The sequence below is a fragment of the Balaenoptera physalus genome (assembly GCF_965194825.1).
Source record: "Balaenoptera physalus genome assembly, chromosome: 12".
Classification (NCBI taxonomy): Eukaryota; Metazoa; Chordata; class Mammalia; order Artiodactyla; family Balaenopteridae; genus Balaenoptera; species Balaenoptera physalus.
Genome location: NC_138897.1, coordinates 58,223,801 through 58,246,848, shown reverse-complemented (window position 1 = coordinate 58,246,848; position 23,048 = coordinate 58,223,801). Strand labels below are relative to the sequence as shown.

Genomic DNA, 23,048 nt, shown 5'->3' with positions numbered 1-23,048 from the left:
GTGAGGCAAAGAGGCTTCCTGATACTTCACCCCAGAATGAGAGCGACGTGCTCATCCAGCCACCAGCAGTGCTGCACCACCGCTGCTCTCCTCACTTGGGGGCATGCCTCTCTAAAGCTTAGACTGCAAGAGCAGCTCAGGACGTGTGCCTTCTGAGATAGCTTTGCTCCCAAAGAGCTACAGTTTAATTTTTTATTTAGTCAATCAATACATTTTTCGTCAAATGTTCAGCAGTAACAAAATAATTTGTTCTGCCCTCTTTTCATTCATCTTTCTCTTTCTCCATCTTTTCTTTGCTTCTGTCCTCCTGTCTCCTTTCTTCTGTACTACCTGTTCCATCCTGCCAACTGCCCTTAACTGCCTTGCCCTGTATCCCATTCCCTTCCACCTTGCTATATCCTCCTCTTCAGCCCTCCACTTTGCCCACTCCCTGCTCCTGTCTCATCCTGTTACAAATCCTGTCTTCCCAAGTCCCATCCCATTTAAGCACCTCCTTCCTGTCCCATGTACCTCCCCTCCCACCCCCTTCATACGGCATCCAACCCACCCTGGTGTGTTGTCCAGTCCCCTGTCCTGGTCAACACCTTTTTCTCTTCCTGTCCAGCCCCAATTCCTGCCCCATTTGCCTTCTGCCCCCTCCTATCCTGTCCAGTCCCCCTTTCCTGTCCTTCATGATGTCCTGTCCCTCCATCAGTCCATTCCTCCTTTCTGCCTTAGTCCTTCAGCAGATGTTTTAGCAGAAGCAGTGTGCCTGTTAGCCTTCAGGGATGTAATAGTGAACACAACAGAAAAAAAAATCTCTGTTGTTGTGGTACTTTCAAAGACATTTCATAGTTTGCACATGATGCTGACATTTTTTATTGATTTAGTTAGGTATTGAATAAGTGATAGTTGTATTTCAGGACTATATTTTAGAATCATTATTTTTCTCCAAAAAGTTGAGTTCTATATAATCCCTCTTTGTTTTGTTTGCTTTTGGTATTAAAGTTGGTTAAAAAAATGTATTAATATACTTCAGGCCTCACTATAGTGTGGTGTTACTCAAAATGTCATTTTTTGACGTGTTTTATAGGAGCTATATATACTATTTAAAATTATTTTATAGTCAAGATGTTTTTGTTTTTTCCCCTTATCAGTGACAACTTATAGCATCTTCCATCTGTTGAGTGCCCAGTTATTCTGAGCACTGTGCTGAATGATGTATACGTACATATGCAGCACATGCTATATATATGTATACACATATATACATAAACATACAGACTTTATTTGTCTTAGGAATATTATAAGTAGGTGGTGGTATGACATCCTTATTTTAAATATGAGGAAATCAGAACTAAGATAATGAACTGGAATTTGAACCCAAGTCTATATTACTCCAAAGCCTGTCTCCCATATTAAGCTGCTGTATAAGCAAAACCTTTAGGTAATTTCTAGAGGGCAGTACTGGGATCCCAGTAGTGACGATGTAGATTTGAATCTTCTCAAATCCTCATGATTAAAACAGTCAACAACTAGATTAGTTAGCATAACTAAAAAAGCTACAAACATCTGTAACAAAGCCAGGTGATAGAATAGTCTTTTGAACCTTAAAATGTGAATGAGTAAAGATAAACCATTGACAGCTACAGGGTCTGCATCTGTGTGGCAGCAGAGAGAATTAATGGAGCATCAGGTGGACCTGAGAAGGGGGAAACTCCAGAATAGCTAATGAGTATTCATTGGTTAGTGTGGTAGATTAATGTGATAACAACAGCCGAACCTGGGAGGGCTCTTGTAGACTCCAGTTTGGGGTGAGAGCAATAGGTCCATGCTAAAGTCTGAAGGGACTGGAGTAGCCTGGGGCTATAAACTTTCCAAACCAACCAGCCAAATCTCCCTTCCAGGGCAGAGCCCTCCGTTGAGGAGAAAATGCTGGGAATAGAAGCCAGATTGAGTAGGGTAGAGACAATAGGTACAAAGGAAAGAGCAAATCTAGGTAAAAGTTGGAAGGGATCATGGTCGAATCCCTATGCACTGTTATTATTGAAAAAGGAGAATAAGGAATAGAATAACTTCTCTACAGACAGATGAAAGTACATCAGAAAGATATGCACAGAAAACTAAAATCTAATAATTCAAAATGAGCTAAAAAATTAAGAAGATGATAAAAGACATGAAAGGATGAAATAAATCATAATTAGAAATGAGGTGGAACTTAGGAAAGAATTTTTAAAAATTCATTTCAGAAATGAAATAAGCTAAAAGCAACATAGAGCAAATAAATACAACAGATAATGCCTTAAGAGAAACAGAAGGTAAAAAGGAGGAAAATTTTTAAAATCAAAAAGATAAAATGTATTTGAGAGAAAGTGACAAATACAGAATATCTAATATATGTGTATTAGGGAATCCTTGCAAAAAGGAAAAAACAGAAACCAAAGTAATGGAATATAACAAATGCTAACATTTGTAATTCCAGGAAAGTTTACCTGAAATTGAAAGATTTGAAATTAAATATTAAAAGGGCACATTGCATACCTGGGAAAACTAACCCAGAACACCAAACACAGAGCCATATTCTGGTAAAATAATTGAATCTTCAAGAAAAGAAAAAATTCTTTGGGTATCTAGGAAAAAAGACCAAGTTACTTACAAAGGAAAGAAAATCAGATTGTTGTTAAGAAAAAAAATGTGATCTCAATGTTTTATGCCAGAAAACAATGAAATAACATTTATTTAAGGTGCTCAAGGAAAGAAAACATAAGCTAAGGATTTTATATATAAGCAAACCGACTTTCAAGTACTGTAAAGGCTGTAGACTGTTGTGAAATATAAGAATCCAGAGAATCGAGTCCCCATGAGCCTTTTCTGAGTAATCTACTAGAGAATTAGTTTTAGAAAACCAAAATGACTGAAGAAATGTCAACTGAAGGACTGGTAGTGATCATTAAATACATATTTATTTATTGAATTAAGATTAAATGATAGTTATAAAGGAAAGGGTAGAGTTTATAATGGTTATATGATCTAACAACATGAAGTATGACTGTCAGAAAATGGGCTGGGAATGCAGAGAGGATATGGTAAGTTTAATGAGCTGTTTGATTGCATTTTAGTTATTAATTGGAACTATATAAAGTTTAATATAAACTTTATATTTAAAAAAGCAAACAATGGAAGGATTAACCATAAAGTTAAAAAAAAGTTTTCATGTATAGAAAGGTAATATGATATGGGGGACAAAGGTAGAAGGGAAACATCTTTGAATATGTCTTGTTGTATAGATTTGACTTGAAATCACATGTATTTTATACAATTAGAAAACAAAATTAAGTTCAAAAAGGAAACTCCCAAAAGTGGAGAATAAAATGAAACGAATGAACCTAAGTGTGTTTCCTGTTGGCTTAATCGTACAGAGAGGAAATTCCAAGTGATTTCCAAACACAGTAGTTTGTCCTTATATCCTTATAGGAGGTCTATGCCCTTCAGAACTGCATGAAAAAAAATTTAACAATTTTCGTAAATTTATTGTTTGTGATAGTATTGATATTGTTACTCTGAGACTGTTGTGTATGTAATATGACAAAAAATCAAATGAGCAGTTATATGATAATTCTAATTCTGTTATTCCCAATGACCCTGAGGACCAGAATTATCAGAGTGGCAAAAAGGAGACGCAGATGTAGTATAGAAGAGGTTAAGAAAAGACCCTGTAGGCTGGAATTTGAATTGCGAGAGTGTTGAAACTCACGATTTATTTTATCTTTGTTTTAAAACACACTGCGCCCCCCTCCATTTCCTAGCTCTGTCCATGAAAAGGCGTGGAAACAGTGACCATTCCAGTAACAATAACCAACCTTAGTGCCTAGATTATGGTCTCGAAATAGCCTTTCCCTCTGTGAAGAATCAGGGCTCTTTGGAGAAATGGTTCATTCTAGTTCTTTGGCAGGAAGTGAACAAGATGAGCCTCATACCAGATAGCAAGGAAGCTATCAAAGATTTCTAGGTGATGTTAAAAAGATCTAGCCGCCAATTCGAAGGGTTTCTTACCAAATACAAAGACAGATCAATCTATTAAACTGCACCAATTAGTAAAATTAAGATTGGATGAATCTTTATAGGACGAATAACCCTGTTTCTTCAACAAGTAATTTGCAAAGAAAAAAAATGTGTAGGTTTTGTTAGGAACTTGATTTACACAAACAAAAAAATTGTCATTTGTGAGGCAATCGGAAATTTGAACACTGACTAGTACTTTATTTTATTATAGAGTTATTGATAATTTGGGATAGGTTGATAATAGTATTGAAGTTATATTTTAAGAAAAAGAGTTTACATGACAAAATAATACAGGAGGGGAGAATGGGTAGGGAAAACAGGATTGGCCATGAGCTGACAATTGTTAAAACTGGTTTATGGGTACATGAGGATTCAATATACAATTGTCTATTTTTGTGTGTTTGAGATTTTCTGTAAAGAACAGTTAAGGAGGAAAAAAAAAAAAAGAATGCAGCCTCAAAGAGTTTGAGATGATGGTGGAAAATTCCAGGTGAAAGTATCTAATGAGAAGTTAAAATTGGTGTGTGTTTTGGGGCGAGGAGAGGGGTTGGAGTAGTATATTTTGAAGTCTTTGGAAGTAAGACGATAGTTGTCAAGTGGATTAAATTTCCAAGAAAGTAGAGTGAAAAACAAGGAATAAAGTTTGGGAGAATGAACAGACTTAGGAATCTGAAGAAGGAAAAGGAGCCAGTGAGTGGAAAAAGGGAAGGAACAGGCAGGAAGATAAGGCTGTCATCCAGAAATCAAGGGAATATTTTCAAGAAGTTGGAGTCAGATGCTGTGGAGAGGTCAAAAGAGAAAACAAGTTTAAGGGCAGTCTCCTCTGTGTTAGGAAATAGTCAGATATTATCACTACTCTTCACCAGTTTTCTAGTGTTGTTATTGGCTATTCTGTTGTGCATAAGAGAATGGGTTTTGGACCTGAGTTTGAAATGGGGCTAATAAGATTACATAGCTTTCAGGATTTTACGTATTAGGTGAGTCAGTACGTACAAAGCTCTTAGAACAGTACCCGCCACATGAGGGCTGCTGCTTCTGGTTGTGTTCCGTACCTAATTGCTCTTCTTACTCCATATATTTAATAAGCATGTTACTTCTACATACTTCTGTTTTGAAATCAGGCTTGATTCCAAAAAGGATTTAAACATAGATGTAAGCTTTGAGCCCTTTTTGGTTTAAATTGCTTTTTTTAGAAATTAGATTTTCTTTTTTTAGGCTAGATTGATGATGATTTTGGACTACTTGCGTTACAAGTTCTCAAGAAGTATCTTATGAGGTTAAAAAAGGATTGGGGACTTCCCTGGTGGTGCAGTGGTTAAGAATCCACCTGCCAACGCAGGGGACACAGAAGATCCCACATGCCGCGGAGCAGCTAAGCCCATGTGCCACAACTACTGAGCCTGTGCTCTAGAGCCTGCAAGCCACAACTACTGAGCCCACGTGCCACAACTACTGAAGCCTGCGTGCCTAGAGCCTGTGCTCAACAACAAGAGAAGCCACTGCAATGAGAAGCCTGCACACCGCAACGAAGAGTAGCCCCTGCCTGCTGCAACTAGAGAAAGCCCGTGCGCAGCAATGAAGACCCAACGCAGCCAACAATCAATCGATCAATCAGTCAATAAATTTACAAAATAAATTTACAAAAAAAAAGGATTGAATATCAGAAACCAAGATTTTGTGAACTTTTATGAATAAAATAGATTGTCATGATTGTTTTATATCCTTGTGGAAATGTAGTTTTATTAAAATATTTTTAAAAGATACTCTTTAAAGTTTGCAACTAATAAACAACCCATTTGAATATGATTATCCTTTAAAAGTTTTTTTTATTAGGAATGAAGTAAAATTAGTACTTTAAATATGTAAAAACTGGTGATTGATTTTTACGGTATATACTTCAGACTTGAAGCATGAATCTAATTTTTTTTAAGACTTTAGGTAAAGTTGGCCGAGTACAACAAATTTATTCAGACAGTGATTTAAAGGTGGAAGTCTGTGGAACATCTTGGACGTATAATCCAGCAGCAGTTTCCAAGGTGGCATCTGCAGGATCAGCCATTAGCAATGCATCTGGTGGTATGTTTTGTTTCATGTTTCTCTAAAAGTAATATGGTTTACATTAGAACATTTCCCAATTCCCCAGTTCTTGTATACAGATAATGTTGTATGTGTTCTTGATTTTCTCATAGATCACATAACCTCACTTGAATATTAACTACCTTTTAGACTTTCGCTAAAGATTTTTTGTTTTGGTTTTTCTTCTGCTTTTTTATATGATGAACAATCTTTGTTCTGGCTGAGGTATGCCCTGGAAAAGTTCCGTAAATATGTGCTTTTTCTTTGATATATCAAGGGCTTTTCCACATCAAATCTGAGATACCTGAAATTCAACATTCTTACTCCTTAGTGGGAAGTTTTGTTTTCTGCTAAAGAACCATCGCTTTCTTAGACTACTTTATTTTCTTTTTATTTCCAATATTATTGCTAGCCGATGGCTTTCTTTCTGGATATTTTTACATGTCAGCTATACTTCTTCTCTTGTCATTTAATAGGAGTTATATACATGCCACAATGAGTAGAAAGCTGTGTTGAGATGTGAGTATGCTGGATGCTTGGGTAGACTCATGCCCAAAATCTTTCCTTCTTATGCTCCAGCTTTATATATACACTTAGTTCATTCAACAGCAAATTACAACTTACTGTATGTGTATTGTTGTCATCCAGAAAAGAAGATAGAACCATAACTGTGAACAGTAAGAAAGTAAAGGAAAACATTGGGTGACCTCCAGTTTTATTTTGTACTGCTTTCTACTTCTTTGCTTCTGTCTTGTCTTTCTTGCTGTAATTTGCTGATGTATTTGAAGTTTAAATCATGTGGTGTTATTTTTACCTTGAGGTTAGATGGCATCACAGTAGGCTGACTTTTAACAAATTGAAAGTGAAGGATGGTTAATATCCTTCTCTCAAGTAATGTGGACTGGGTGTTGGGCCTCTGCCCCACTTTGTGACTTCTTTCCTTTCCAGTAAGTAGATCCAAGAGTTAAGGAGTAGAACTGGGTAGATTTGCTACTGATAAATGCTATTTAGGAAAAAAATCATATTTAAAGGGTTTATGTAAACATATCTCTGGTTCTTTCTTGTTTTAGTCAAAACCAATCAGTTGGCACCTTTGAAGTATGTTATTAACCCTTAGAGATCCATTTTTAACTGAAAATTGGTTTGTTCCTAAAATATTTCCCCGGACATTATAGAGATTATATTGCTTTTGAATCATAACCATTGATCTGTTGATCTAGTCTAAGATCTGTAACATTGAGCTCTGAGTGTCCATATGATATACGTAAGACCTGAAAGACAATTTGTATCATTATGATACTCCCATTGTAGTGTGTTCATTTATAATATCTTTGGTATGACTCCTAAATCTTGAATTATAGTTTGTATGTAACTCTCTTCTTTTTCTGAAATGTTAACTTGAAATACATGAATTGGAGTAAACTGGGAATAACTGTGGGCTCGAATTTAATGCAGCTTTATATGGTAGTAATTATAACATGCATGGGTAATATCTGTAGCATAGTACGAGAATAATATTAATGATAGAAATAATAAGAAAGGAAAAGTATGTATTGTAGGCATATGGGTAATGCTTGTCTGTTAGTAGTTAAGGTTTGAGATCCTCCTCTATTAGCAGCTTTATTTGGTGCTTTACAGAAAGACTCTCCCAACTCTTGAAGAAATTATTTGAAACCCAAGAATCTGGTGACCTCAATGAAGAATTAGTTAAGGCTGCTGCCAATGGAGATGTTGCTAAAGTGGAAGATTTGCTAAAAAGACCAGATGTGGATGTGAGCATTTTAAAAATTATTTTGAAGCATACACAAGAATGGAATAGTTATAATGAACCTTATACTTCAACAGTTATTAATATTTTGCCACATGTGCTTCATCTATTCCTTCTTGCTTGTTTTTCTAAGGTATTTTAAAGAACACACTGGGCATCACTTCTTCATTGTGCATTTCTAAAAGATATTGACATTTTCTTAATACTGACTTTTTAAATTTTATGATTGACAAAATTTACTTTTAGGTTTTTAAGTAGTAGTGTCCTTTCGGGAAATTCAGTGAAATTTTCTCATATAAATGTTATCTTAAAAAAAAAAATGTTATCTTATTATGTTTAAAAAATATATTTTAGTAAATTTTATAAGCAATTTTCCATCTCTGTTTTCAAAACATTTAATCTAAACTTTTTCCCTCCCCTCCTTATGAAAATTGACTCTTTCATAGTTTATAATGCAGGTGAATTAGGGGTCATGCATTTTGTGAATCTTAATAGTTTATGTTGTAATTTTACCATTTACAAAAGCCATATTTTAAACGGGTTCAAAATTTAAATTTTGGTTCTCGCTTAGTCATCCATTGGCTTTGTCATTGCTACTATTGTGGCACCAGTATGATGTCAGTACCAGCCAAGAGACTGTAGGTTGAGTGTCAATTTGGATCATTGTCACTGTGTAGTGAGGACTTTTGTTGCCACATATTTGTGTGCAAGTATGCTAGATAGTTTGACAAAGATCAGATCTGTAATTATAAGGTGTAAACATCTTACTCCTATGATCTCATGTGGCATTTTAGGTTTATTAGAGATCAGTTGCAGCAGCATGACACAGTGGTTCCTTGATTGGTTATGAGCTATGTCACAAATAATTTGTTTCAGATATTAAAGTTTTTTGTGTTTGGAAAGTAGAGTCAGACTTCTTTTATATTCAGTCAAGCAGATTTACATGTTATTGTACTTAATTTTTTCCTTTATTTAATTACTGATTTATTTTAGTTGTTTTTTAGAATGTCATACATTCTAAAAATTTCAAGGGAAAAACAGTTCTACAAGGTTTGTTATGAAAAACAGCATCTCTTTCTCAATCGTATTTTGCTTTTCTTCAGAGGCAACTATTTTCACCTCTTTCAGCTGACTTTCTTCATATACTTACTTCCACATCTTTCAATAACGTATTTCTATTGTTATTTCTTGATTCTTATGTTTTAGGAGTTATCTTTTGATACCTCTCTGTGAAGGTGAGGATTCAGCTTTCTTTTGCCACCTCCAGCCCATCCCCACTACACACATACACACCTCTTCCAGGTTCTTAATGTGGTATTATATTGTATTGTAGTTTTGTTAAGATTAAAATTAATTGTGCATGTTATTATTCAAATGACATTCACATCTAAGCTGTGGAGGATACTAGATTGTGTTTTCTTACACAACTTTTTGTTTTCCTTGGTGTTCATAATTGTTCTTTAAAAGAAAAACTGAGGTGTAGTTTACATACAGTGAAATACATGGATCAGTTTTGACAAATGCATATACCCACATACTCCACAGCCTTATTAAGATGTAGAACATTTCGTTCGTTCCAAAGAGTTCACTTGTAGTTTTTCCCAGTCTCTCTTGATCCCAAGAGATAATCTAAAAAATTTTTCACTTATTAGTAATCTATATTGTTAAAATTAATTCTTCTCCAAAATTCTCTCTAATTGTGTAATCTGTCAAGAAATTCAGGCACATCAGGTATGTATTCATTTCACCTTCTGAGAGATTTCTCTCAGTGCCTTCTGACCTGTTCCATCTGGCCAGGTTGCTCTCTATGCCTGATGCCCATTTGGAATGTATCTCACCCATCGTCCTGGAGGTGCCCTTCCCCTCTCTCCTGTGTTGGATTTTTTGTTTTCTGTATCCTCTGTCCTTCTGTTTCAAAGTTTATTCCCTCTTTTGTGAAGTATAGCTTTTAGTAGCTTCTTCAGAAAAAGAGTGCATGGGAAATAGACCTTCAATGTATATTTTTTTTAACCTTACTATTAGGTTTTAGATGGGAATAGAATTCAAGGTTAGGTATTATTTTCCTTCAGAATAATCCCATTTTCTTCCAGCATTCAGAATTGCTGTTGAGAAGACTTATTAAGCCATTCTGATTCCTGATTGATACTGCATGTGAGCTGTTTTTTCTTTTTTTCTTTCAAGCATGAACATCTCTTTTTGTCACCAGAGTCTGAACTTGTACAGTGTTGTGCCGTGATGTGGATCCGTTTTCATCCATTACTTTTAATGCTTGATCTTTTTATTCTGGAAATCATGTCTTTCATATTTGGGAATTTTTGATAATTTTTTATTTTGGATTTTATTTTTAGAGCAGTCTTACAAACTAAAATTGAGAGAGGTACAGAGATTTCCCATGTATTCCCAGTCCATCCAAATGCATAGCCTCCCCCATTATCAACATCACTTGCTAGAATGGTACATTATTTTACTGAGGATGACCTATATTGATATAATCACCCAAAGTCTATAGTTTACCTTAGAGTTCACTCTTGGTGTTGTACCTTCTGTGGGTTTGTACTAAGGTATAATGATATGTATCCATCATTATAATATCATACAGAGTATTTTTACTGCCCTGAAAGTCTTCTGTGGTCTGCCTATTCACCTCTTTTCCCCACCCCACCTCTGGCAACCACTGATCTTTTTATTGTATTCATAGTTTTGCCTTTTCCAGAATGTCATATAGTTGGAATCATACAGTATGTAACCCTTTCAGTTTGGCTTCTTTCACTTAGTAATAGGCATTTAAGTTTCTTCCATGTCTTTCCGTGTCTTGATAGCTTATTTCTTTTTAGTGCTGATTAATATTCCATTGTCTGGTTGCATCAGGGTTTATCCATTCACCTACTGTAGGACATATTGGTTGCTTCCAAGTTTTGTCAGTTATGAATAAAGCTGCTATGAATGTCTGTATGCAGGTTTTTGTGTGGACGTAAGTTTTCAGCTTTCTTTAGATTAGTACTAAGGAATGTGATTGCTGGATCATATAGTAAGAATGTGTTTCCCTGATGATATATATTGTGGAGCATCTTTTCATATGCTTATTTGCCATTTGTATGTCTTCTTTGGTGAGGTGTTTGTTCAGGTCTTTGGCCCATTTTTTAATTGGGCTGTTTTCTTAATGTTGAGTTTTAAGAGTTCTTTGTATATTTTGGATAACAGTACTTTATTAGATAAGTCTTTTGCAAATATTTTTTCCCAGTCCGTGGCTTGTCTTCTCATTACCTTGATATTTTGTTTTGCAGAGCAGAAAATCTTAATTTTAGTGAAGTTCAGCTTATCAACTATTTCTTTCATAGATCATGTCTTTGGTGTTGTATCTTAAAAAAAAAGTCATCGCCATACCCAAGGTCATCTAGGGTTTCTCCTATGTTATCTTTTAGAAGTTTTATAGTTTTGTGTTTTACATTTAGATCTGTGATCCATTTTAAGTTAATTTTTGTGAAAGGTGTAAAGTCTGTGTCTAGATTCATTTTTTGCATGTGGTTCCAGCAGCATTTGTTAAAAAGATTATCTTTGCTGCATTGTATTGCCTTTGCTTCTTTGTTAAAAATCATTTGACTGTATTTATGAGAGGCCATTTTTGGCCTTTCTGTTCTTTTCCTTTGTTTCGTTTGTCTGTTCTTTGGCCAGTACCACACTGTTTTGATTACTGTAGCTTTGTAGTAAATCTAGGAGTCAGGTAGTGTCAGTCATCCAGATTTGTTCTTCTTCAGTATTAAGTTGGCTATTCTGGGTCTTTTGCCTTTCAATATAAACTTTAGAATCAGTTTGTCAGTATCCATAAAATAACTTGCTGGGATTTTGATAGGGATTGCATTGAATTTATGGATCAAGTTGGGAAGAACTGTAAGTCTTTCTATCCATGAACATGGAGTATACTCCATTTATTTAGTTCCTTGATTTCATTCATCAGAGTTTTGTAGTTCTCCTCATGTAGATCTTATACATATTTTGTTAGATTTATACCTCAGTGTTTGATTTTGGGAGGTGTAATGGTAATGTGATGGTATTGTGGTTTTTTATATACATTTCCTTGATTATTAGTAATATTGAGCATCTTTCTATGTACCTGTTGGCCATCTGTATGTTTTCATTGGAAAAATGTCCATTCAGATCCTCTGCTCATTCTTTAATCAAATTGTTTTTCTTGCTTTTGAGTTGTATGGGTTCTTTATGTATTTTGGATATTAACTCCTTATCAGATATATGATTTGCACATAGTTTCTCCTCTTCAGTAGGTTGCCTTTTCATTTTGTTGATGATCTCCTTTGCTGTGCCGTGATATTATGTTTTCAGTTTCATATTCTACTTGTTTGTTAGTATAGGAATGCAGTTGACACTTGTGTATTAACCTTGTATCCTGCAACCTAGCTATAATCGCTTATCAGTTCCAGGAATTTTTTGGTCTCTTCTTTCAGATTTTCTACATAGATGATCATGTCATCTGTGAACAAGGACAGTTTCCTGTCTTCCTTCTCAATCTATATACCTTTTATTTTCTTTTCTTGCCTTACTGTATTAGCAAGGATTTCTAGTATGATGTTGAAAAGGAGTGGTGGGAGTGGACCTGCTTGCCTTGTACCCAATTTTAATAGGAAAGTTTGGAGTTTCTCACCATTAAATATGATGCTAGCTGTAATTTTTTTGTACCTAGTCTTTTTCAAATTGAGAAAGTTCCCCTTTATTCCTTGTTTACTGAGAGTTTTTATGATGGGTGTTGGATTTTGTCACATGCTTTTTCTGCATCTATTGATACGGTCATGTGATTTTTCTTTTTAACTCTGTTCATGTGATGGATTACGTTAATTGAGTTTTGAATGTTGAACCAGCCTTCCATACCTGGGATAAATTCTACTTGGTTGTGGTGTATAATTCTTTATGTACTTTTTGGGATTTGATTTGCTAACATTTTGTTGAGGATTTTTGCATCTGTGTTCATGAGAGATATTGGTCTGTAGTTTTCCTTTCTTGTAGTGTCTTTGTCTGGTTTTGGTATTAGGGTAATCTGCCCTCATAGAATGAGTTAGGAAGTTTTCCTTCAGCTTCTATCCTCTGAAAGAGATTGTAGAGAATTGGTATAATTCTTCCTTAAATGTTTGGTAGAATTCACTGGTAAACCCATATGGGCCTGGTGCTTTTGGTTTTCGAAGTTAATTAATTATTGATTCAGTTTCTTTATTGGACACAGGCCTTTCACATGGTCTGTTTCTTCTTGTGTGAGTTTTGGCAGATTGTGTCTTTCAAGAAATTGGTCCATTTCATCTAGCCTATCAAATTTGTGGGCATAGAGTTTCCAGAATATTCCATATTATCCTTTTAATGTCCATGGGATCTGTAATGATATCCCCCTTTTCTTGTATTAGTAATTGGTGTCCTTAGCCATTTTTTATAAAAGGTTTTATGGATGGGAGTGAATAGTGGGATTAAGGAATTACACTTAGACTTGGGTGTATCCATGAATAAGTAATGCATTTACATCTGAAGTGAAGAAAAGGTTGGTTGAAAATTACTGCTTTATATTAGAACAGTTGTGTATAGCTACCCTGGTGACTCATTTATGTATGCTTCATGGTAGTTTGCTTACCATTAGCATTTGGTTATATTGGCTGAATTGAATTTCTTTATACTGTAGCAGACAGTATCTTTTCTAAAGGTTTTTCCATTCACCTCATTGCTTTTTCTTCATTGAAACAGACTCTGAGATTTAATAATTCAAGTAGACATATACATACAAAACGAAGGTAACTTACTTCCCTTCGTCCCTTCTTCCCCTCCTTCTTTTCTATTTTCACCTTTGCAGACTGCCTAAAAGTTCTTTCATAACTCTTTGAACAATGGAAATTTCATGTATCCCTCCCTAAATTAGAGAAACCAGTTTCTGGTGATCTATGCTAGGATATATAGAATACCAACCTAAATTGTTTTCATAGAATCATATAATTTGCTGGCTTTAAACCTACACTGTATGTATATATTGGCTCTTTCTGATTTGTGACATTCCTTCATCCTTTCTTTTTTTATTTAGGTGAATGGACAGTGTGCTGGTCACACAGCCATGCAAGCTGCTAGTCAGAATGGACATGTTGACATTTTGAAGTTACTTTTGAAGCAAAATGTGGATGTAGAAGCAGAGGTAATTAAAACTAAGCTTAAAGAATATTTTAAGTAAAAATTAATGTCCTAGAAATGGTACTTCTTATCATGAGATGGATTTTTTTCATTTTGAAATTTAATATTAACCTAAGGCTCTTCTGATTGAAAAGAAAAATTTGACAAAAGACAGCTCGGAGCATTTCGTGTTTTTCTGTGATCGCTCAATATTCTAGGCATAACCCTAAGTGAAGATAGTTGAGTTTCCCTTTGCTATGGTAGGACCACCATGTTGTTGGGAGCCCAGTTGGATTTACCCATGAGTCATGCTGGGGAAATAGAGGGAAGAGGAATATAAATCGTGTGTGGCAAGATTTTTCCTGATATGTGACACTCAGAGGCCTTTTGTTGTTGTTGTTGTTTATCTCCTGAGGGAAAAAGTAAACTAGAATTTGTTTAGTCTTTTTGCTTCCTGATCTTTATATGGGTTTTTGAAGATTTTTACAATGCATGTTTATCGCTCTATGTGTGTATATGTGCTTAATTTAGAGTATATTCTTATTTATTTATTTACTTATTTACTTATTTACTTATTTATTTATTTATGTATGTATGTATGGCTGTGTTGGGTCTTCGTTTCTGTGCGAGGGCTTTCTCTAGTTGCGGCAAGTGGGGGCCACTCTTCATCGCAGTGCGCGGGCCTCTCACTATCGTGGCCTCTCTTGTTGCAGAGCACAGGCTCCAGACGTGCAGGCTCAGCAGTTGTGGCTCACGGGCCCAGTCGCTCCGCGGCATGTGGAATCTTCCCAGATCAGGGCCCGAACCCGTGTCCCCTGCATTGGCAGGCAGACTCTCAACCACTGCGCCACCAGGGAAGCCCTAGAGTATATTCTTATTAAAGGAGAAATAAATGATTTTTACTATCATTGGAATTTCATTGTATGGCTGGTATGAGGGATGGCTCCCTTTGTTGTAGTTAACTATAACCTCATCACTTAAAGAGTATATTAGAATTACATTTGTTTTAGCCTAATACAAGATTATTTAGGAATAAGCCAAATTCTGTCAAAGTTAAACTAGGCAAAAGGTTGCAATTTTGTCCAAATGACACTCTCATCTGAGGAAGCTATTTAATATGGATTTGAATTTCTGAGGGCTAAATTTGTTGACCAGCCTGTTTTTTACTAATTATAAAATTTTAATGACATATATTTGAAAAGAGAAGTCTTACATTATTTTTGCTTTTTTCCCCCAGTTGTATGTATCTTGAGTTGTTGGACAGCTACTAAAGAGCCATTGGTTTTGTAGGTATAAATAAGTCATCTTTGATGTTGGAATTTTTCTTTTGCCTAGAGCTTGAATTTTAAATCAGTATATTATACGTTTGTAAACTATATGAGACGTTGTGTAGAATAGGGATGCAGCTGTGGGGTGGGGAACAAAGTTAGCACTATTTCTTAAGAGTAGGTTTTTTTTTTTTTTTCCTTAAATGAACTCACATACAAAGCAAATTGTTAGTTATTACTGTACACATAAGCTTGGAGTTGGAGTGAAGCTCAGTAGGCTAGGTGTTTGTCAATAATTTATCTTTCACTTTGGAAACCACATCTCTTACTAAAGCTGTAAGGTACAGGTGGACTTCTGCCATACCTCCTCCTCTGGATTTCCATTCTGTGCATTTTCTGTTTTAAAAACCATTGTAGGCAGATGTAATTTGTAGGAATAGTGTGAAAAAGGAATATTTACACATCAGGTTAAATTAATAACACAGTGTCCCAATTGGTAGAGGAAAAATTACATTTAAAAATTGGATTGAAATATAAATATAATTCATTACCTAAGAGTAAAACAAAAATTTATCAAAGTTTCATTTTTCTAGAATGTAAGAATTAACATTGTCTGTCATAAACAGCAATATAGTTTGTTTAAAACAGTGATTCTTAACTGGGGCGCATTTTTGTCCCACGGGGGACATTTTGTGGAGACATGTTTGATTGTCACAACTGGTTGCTGGGGAGTATTACCGGCATCTAATGGGTAGAAACTAAGGATGCTACTAAATATCCTGCAGTGTACAGGACAGCTCTCACAACACAGAGTTATCTGGTCCAAAATGTCAGCAGTGCTGAGGTTGGGAAATCCTGGTTTGAAAGTTGGAGAAAATAGTTAATTTTACGAATGCACTTAAAATTGTGATTCATCATGCACTAGCTTGTTTGTAAGTTGATTGGTTGCTATTAATTTTTTTATTATTGGAAATTTTAAACATGTATAGAAATAGAATAGTATAATGAATCCTGTGTACCCATTACTCTACTTCATTTATTTTTCCTGGTCAATTTTGTCTTATCTGTACCCTCTTGCCTCCCATTTCCTCCACTGACTTAGTTTGAAGCAGATCCAGATATCATATTATTTAATCTGTAAATATTTTAGTATGTATCCTAGAAGATAAGTACTCTTTTCTAAAAACTTTATTGTACCTTTAACACATGTAGACACGATAATTTAACAATGATTTTTAAAAAATCTAATTTTATTAAAAGTTTTGAGGTTAGCTGAAGAATAAAGAGAGTAATATATTTTGTTGTCTAGTTATCTCATTCTGTATCTGTATCAATTTTTTTCATCTCCATCAGGAAGTGAGCTCAAGATAGTATAGATTACAGGTTGCAAACTATAGCCCGCAGGCCAAGTCCAGCCCTTCATTTGTATTTTTAAGTATTATTGGAACACAACACACCCATTAATTAATTTTATTGTGTATGGCTGCTTTTGTGCTACAGCTGCAGAATTGAGTAGTTGTGTAGTTGTGACAAGAGATCATATAACCTGTAAAACCTAAAATATTTACTTTCTGGCCCTTCACAGAAAAGTTTGCTGGCCCCTAATGTAGATGACTATTACAGGTTTTAGTTGATTTAAGCTGTTATTAAACTAAATTATTTGCTATATATTATACCTTTCAAATATGTGATAAGGTTACATTTTTTCCCTATTTCTTTTTCTTAGGGAAAACTCAGAGAGCTATTTTGGAAAGTTGGTTGTCTCCATGTATGACCTACTGAGTACAGTAGGATTACATTCTGTTTCCTTCTTAATGTGTAGTTAAAGTCACCGAGGACTGTGAGATCTTAGGTATGTTGATATGGGTGAGCTAATGTTTGATCCTCCAGGGACTCAGTTGTTTTTTTTTTTTTTCCCCTACTGATGAATATAATAGGTAAAGGTGTGGAGGATTTATTTTAATGGAAAGGAAGCCCAGTTTTAAAAAGTGTGTTCTTTACAGTAAGTTTTTCAAATACAGTATAAATATATACTGAAGATATCAGTAAACTTTAGGTGGTTTCACTATTTAAGGTTAATGATGAAACTCTTCTAATGGAGAATATTAATAGTAGGGAACAGTACTCGACATTGTCAGAAAACCCAAGTTTTAATGGTATTGTTGCTGTCTAAAATGATATTGGGCAAAAAGTTTAATTGGTATAAGCTTCAGTTTCCTCATCTATGAAAATAACTGAAAGAGATGGGGAATAGAGTAAGGGAAATAATTAAGATACCATTTATAATGTAGAACACAATGGGAATTTAAAGTGTCATTATTACCTGTGTTTGACTGTTCTTTTTTTTTTAAATTAATTAATTTGTTTGTTTTATTTTTGGCTGCATTGGGTCTTGGTTGCTGCACGTGGGCTTTCTCTAGTTGCAGCGAGCGGGAGCTACTCTTCGTTGCAGTGCGCGGGCTTCTCATTGCAATGGCTTCTCTTGTTGCAGAGCACAGGCTCTAGGCACACGGGCTTCAGGAGTTGTGGCTCGCGGGCTCTAGAGCGCAGGCTCAGTAGTTGTGGCGCATGGGCTTAGTTGCTCCGCAGCATGTGGGATCTTCCTGGACCAGGGCTCGAACCCATGTCCCCTGCATTGGCACGTGGATTCTTAACCACTGCACCACCAGGGAAGTCCCTGACTGTTCTTATTAAAGATTTCTTTCCAACTAGTGGGAGTTAGCACAGTTTCTCAAAAAAAACCCAGATGCTAATTCTGTCTGATTTTGCTTATCTAGTTAATGAAAACAAAACTGTATAAACATTTTATTTAACTGTAATCTGAAAAGGAACGGGCAAGTCGACTTTAAGACTGGTCAGTTTAAGGAAATTCTTTTCTTAAAAACAAGTCAGAACTCAGAATAATAACATCCAGAATGGCTCTAGGAATTGGTATACGTGGTTCCTGGGGATCCATGTTAATTCAGGTTGTGACTAGAGGCTTTCTCACCTCCCTACATGCCCTCCCTGAAATACTGGCACTATTAAAAACATGGGATGTCAAGAGAAAAATTTGATTTATAAGACCCAGAAAACAGTCGTTAAGGTGTCTTTTACAGGAAGGCAGACTGCAGTCTAAGATTGCCCAAATAAAAAAGGTCAGGTTTTAAAAGGGGACATATCATAGTTTTATAGTTCTCCCTTATCAGTAAATTTAGTTGTGCAGGTTGGGTCTTAAGAATCATCATTCGCTGATTCCTCTCTTTTTCCCCCATATTCCTCATTTGGTCTATCACTAAATCCTGTTGGCTCTTTAAAATATATCCAGAATTTAAACAGTTTTCATCTTTCCTGCTGCCCCTATGCTGGTCTCCTCACACTTCTCTTCTCCCAGATATCTTCATGGCCTTCTCTCTCACTTCTTTCAGGTATTTACTCAAACCTTCCCTGGAAGGGGCCATCCCTTGGCTGTCTTATCTAATCTTTTTTCCCTGCTGTTTTTTCTCCTTGGCACTTTCTACTACCCAACATTTACATTTTATTTACTTATTTCATTTATAATATTCTGTCTCCCCCACTAGAATGTATACTCCATGAGGGTGAACTTTATCTTGCCCATTGTTGTTCTCCAGTGTCCAAAACAGTACTGAGCTCGTAGTAGGCACCTAGTAAATACTCATTGAAGGAATGAATAAATGAATGAATGAACAAACCAGAATACACCATTTCCAGACAATCTAAAGGTTTTAATATGATCACAATACCCGCATCTTGATTAACTGAACAAGTTTTAAGGAAAATAAGATGAAGTACAATATTATATTTGAGAATAATAAAATATTGACCTAATAATATAATAGTTCACCTAATTTACTGAAAATATCAGTGAGTTCAGGAAGTATTTAATTTCATTGATGGCAGAAATCATGGGGACTTCCCTGGTGGTGCAGTGGTTAAGAATCTGCCTGCCAATGCAGGGGACATGGGTTCAAGCCCTTGTCTGGGAAGATCCTACATGCTGCAGAGCAACTAAGCTCGTGTGCCTCAACTACTCAGCCTGTGCTCTAGAGCCTGCGAGCCACAACTACTGAAGCCTGTGCGCCTAGAGCCTGTGCTCCGCAACAAGAGAAGCCACAGCAATGAGAAGCCCGCGCGCTGCAATGAAGAGTAACCCCCGCTCACTGCAACTAGAGAAAGCCCACGTGCAGCAACAAAGACGCAATGCAGCCAAAAAAAAAAAAAAACCATGATGGTTACCAAGAGGATTCTGGGATGGTGGTGGAGTAGGAAGTACTAGGAATCCATCTCCCCATCTAGACAACAGCTGCACTGGCAGAATCTTTCTGATGTAACTATTTTAGAACTCTGGCTTCTGTTGAAGGCTTGTGACTTCCAAGGGAAGGCTTGGGGGTTAATTGTGGTTAATTTTGGTCAATTTCAGCTCTTAGCTCAGCAGGAACTACACATACCCCACCCTCCAGCCCAGTGACAGGCAGCCCAGGTATGTGTTCTTAGATCAGCTTGCAAGGTGTTCTAATCCTTGATTGCTGCTTCTCATTATGGAGGTGCAGGCACAGAGGTGGGTAGCCATTGTTGCACCCTCCCGTTGCTGCAAGCCCTTCCTCATTGGCTGAAGTTACTTCCAGAGGATTTAAGGGTCTGTGCTCTTTTCTGCTTCCCCTCCTATTTTTCTCTTTTTCTCCTTTTGGGAACCTGGCATTAAAGACTCTGACATTCAAAAGCAACTGCATATATGAGGGAAATTAGAAAGGCATTGCACATACCTGAGGAAAGGTGCAGGCTCAGAAAAGACCCAAGGAGACCTTAAGTTTACATTTCAGGCTGTAAGCATGAAGACAGGCTAAAACAGTCAAAACCAAAAACAAACCCTGCAGAAGGAGAAGACCCTGATTTCCAGACTAATGGCATTATTAGATTCAGATGTCCAGTTTTCAACAGAAAAATCACAAGGTAAACAGCGAAATAGGAAAGTATGGCCCGTTCAAAGGAAAAAAAATAAACCAACAGGTAAATGTATCTGAGAAAAACCAGATGGCGATCTACTAGACAATGACTCTAAAACAGTTGTCTTAAAGATCCTCAAAGAACTAAATGAAGATGTGTAGAAAGTCAAGAAAATGATGTGTGAACAAAATGGAAATATCAATGAAGACATAGATAACCTAAAAAGAAACTAAAAAATTCCAAAGCTGCAAAGTACAAGAACTTAAATGAAAAATTCATAGGGGTATTCAAAGAGAGATTTAACCAGGCAGAAGAAAGAACCAGTGAACTGGAAGATAGGACAATGGGAATTATCAAGTCTGAGAAACAGAAAGAAAAAAGACTGAAGAAAAATGAAGAGAGCCTAAGGGGCCTGTGGGGCATCATCAAGTGGACCACCATACGCATTGTGAGAATCCTAGAAAGAGAAGGCAGAAAGAGAGAAAGGGGCAGAGAGGTTATTTGAATAGAAACTCCCCAGATTTGATGAAAGATATAAACATCCAAAAAGCAGAATGAATTCCAAATAGGATGAACTCAGCCCTACATTGAGATACATTATAATCAAACTTTCAAAAGACAAAGAGAGAATCTTGAAAGCAGCAAGAGAGAAGCAACTTGTCACTTATAAGAGATCCTTTTAAGATTTTCAACAGATTTCTCATCAAAAACTTTGGAGGCCAGAAGATAGTGGGCTGATATCTTCAAAGTGCTAAAAAGGAAAAAACAAAAAACAAAAAAAACCCTGTCAACCAAGAATCATATATCTAGCAAAACTGTACTTCAGAAATGAGGGAGAAATTAAGACATTCCCAGACAAAAGCTGAGGGCGTTTGTTGCCACTGGACCTGCCTTGTACGAATCCCAAAAGGGAGTCCTGCAGGTTGAAATGAAAGGATATTAGACAGTAACCCGAAGCCATATGAAGAAATAAAATCTCAGTAAAGGCAAATACAAGGGCAATTATAAAAGAAAGCATTATTTTAGCAACAGTTTGTAACTCCACATCTTATTTTCTACATAATTTAAGAGACTGATGGATTTTTAAAAAACAGTTATTAGCTTATGTTTTGGGGCACACAGTGTACAAAGATGTAATTTTGTGACATCAGTAACTTGAAAGGGGTGGGGATGGAGCTGTAAACAAGTAGAGTTTTTGTATGTTGTTGAAATTAAGCTGGTATAAATTCAAATTAGATTGTTATAACTTTAGGAAGTTAAATGTAATCCCTGTGGTGACCACAAAGAAAACAGTTATAGCATAAAGGAAATGAGAAGGAAATTAAAACATTTCACTACAAAAGATCAACTAAATACAAAAGAGACAGTAATGTAGGAAATGAGGGGGAAAAAAGGCTGTATGGCATATGGAAAACAAATAGCAAAATGATGGAAGTTTTTCCTTCTCAGTAATTACTTTAAATGGATTAAACTCCAAAAGACAGAGATGGCAGAATGGATTAAAAAAAATATTCTAACTGTGCACAGTCTGTAGGAGACTTATTTTAGATGCAGAGACACGGGTATGTTATTTGTATTTTACCACAATAAAAAAATCATTAAAAAAATGATTGAGAAAAAAAATGCATGATTGTTATTAAGGCATATTAAGGATTCAATTCAACGCCCATTTTGGTTCTGACTAGTAGTAGGTACTATGATACGTCTTGGGAATAAAGATGATTAAGACGCAGTCGTAGCCCCCACGAAGCTCACAGTCAAATAAAAATGACAGACTTGCAAACAAATTATTATTCTGTAGTGTGATAAGTGAGATGACAGAAGAAGAGTTAAAATAATTTTGTGAGAGTCAGGGCAAGTTTCATAGGAGAGGAGTTACGTGAGCTGAGTTTTAAAAGAATGTGTATTTTCAAACCAACAAGGTAATGAATAAGAGCATTGAAGTCTGAGAGCAGCACATGAACATATGGGGTGAAGTACGTTGGTAAGTTAGTTTTATATATGAGGGAACATGGCAGCAGATGAGTCTGGAATGGTCCACAGAAGTAGGCTTTAAAAGAGGTTTGTTCTTTATATAGTGGAGTTACATTAAAGAGTTTTAAACATAAATTCTGTGTTTTACAAAGAGAATTCTGTTTTTTTGTGTGAAGAATAGATTGGGTAAGAATGCTGGGTGAGCTATGGCAGTAGGTCAAGTGAATGAGAATGAAGGAAGGTCTGAATTAATTAGCTGTAGAATTGGACAAGAGAGATTAGATAGCCATAGAATTTGGTGTTTGACCTAGGGATTCAGGGAAAGGAAGTAGGTGAGCATGACCTACAGATCCTGATTTTGTTGACTGTACAGTCTGTGGTTTTATCAGCTAAGATAGGGAAGAGTGGAGCAAGAGCAGGTTTTGGAGGTTGAGAGGAAACAGGGGTGCAAGGGGATAGAAAGAACCAAGATCAGTTTAAGATTTAATTTGAGGCCCCTTTACAAATCTTTTTAGGTAATCTTTTGGAAGTGAGCTATTGTGTTGTCCCTCAACATCTCGTTTGTGGGCAGTATCAAAGACAGAATAATGACCTCAATGTTTGAGGTTTTTTGGAATATTTAAGATAAATTCGGAAGAAAGCAACAAAACCTGTAAGTTAAGGTCTTTGTTCAACTGAGATTTTCTAATTTAGAATAAAAATCTGGAAATTAATTGTTGTTTTCTAGTGTGTATATGTATTTTCCAAAATCTTTAAACTTTCCTTATGTATTTCCCTTTGACATATATTTGGGTTTTAAGTTTTTAGGTTTTTTTTAAAAATGTAAA

General features: G+C 35.8%; 1 protein-coding gene across 3 annotated transcripts in view; it reads left to right on the top strand.

Moving 5' to 3' along the window:
* MIB1 (MIB E3 ubiquitin protein ligase 1) overlaps positions 1-23,048 on the top strand; it is a 125,740-nt gene that overhangs the window by 37,121 nt on the left and 65,571 nt on the right. For all 3 annotated transcript variants that reach the window (XM_082418615.1, XM_082418614.1, XM_082418616.1), the window contains exons 8-10: positions 5,973-6,117; positions 7,756-7,889; positions 13,953-14,060. In XM_082418615.1, coding sequence (XP_082274741.1) covers positions 5,973-6,117; positions 7,756-7,889; positions 13,953-14,060 — 387 coding nt within the window. The remainder of the gene's footprint in view (positions 1-5,972; positions 6,118-7,755; positions 7,890-13,952; positions 14,061-23,048) is intronic.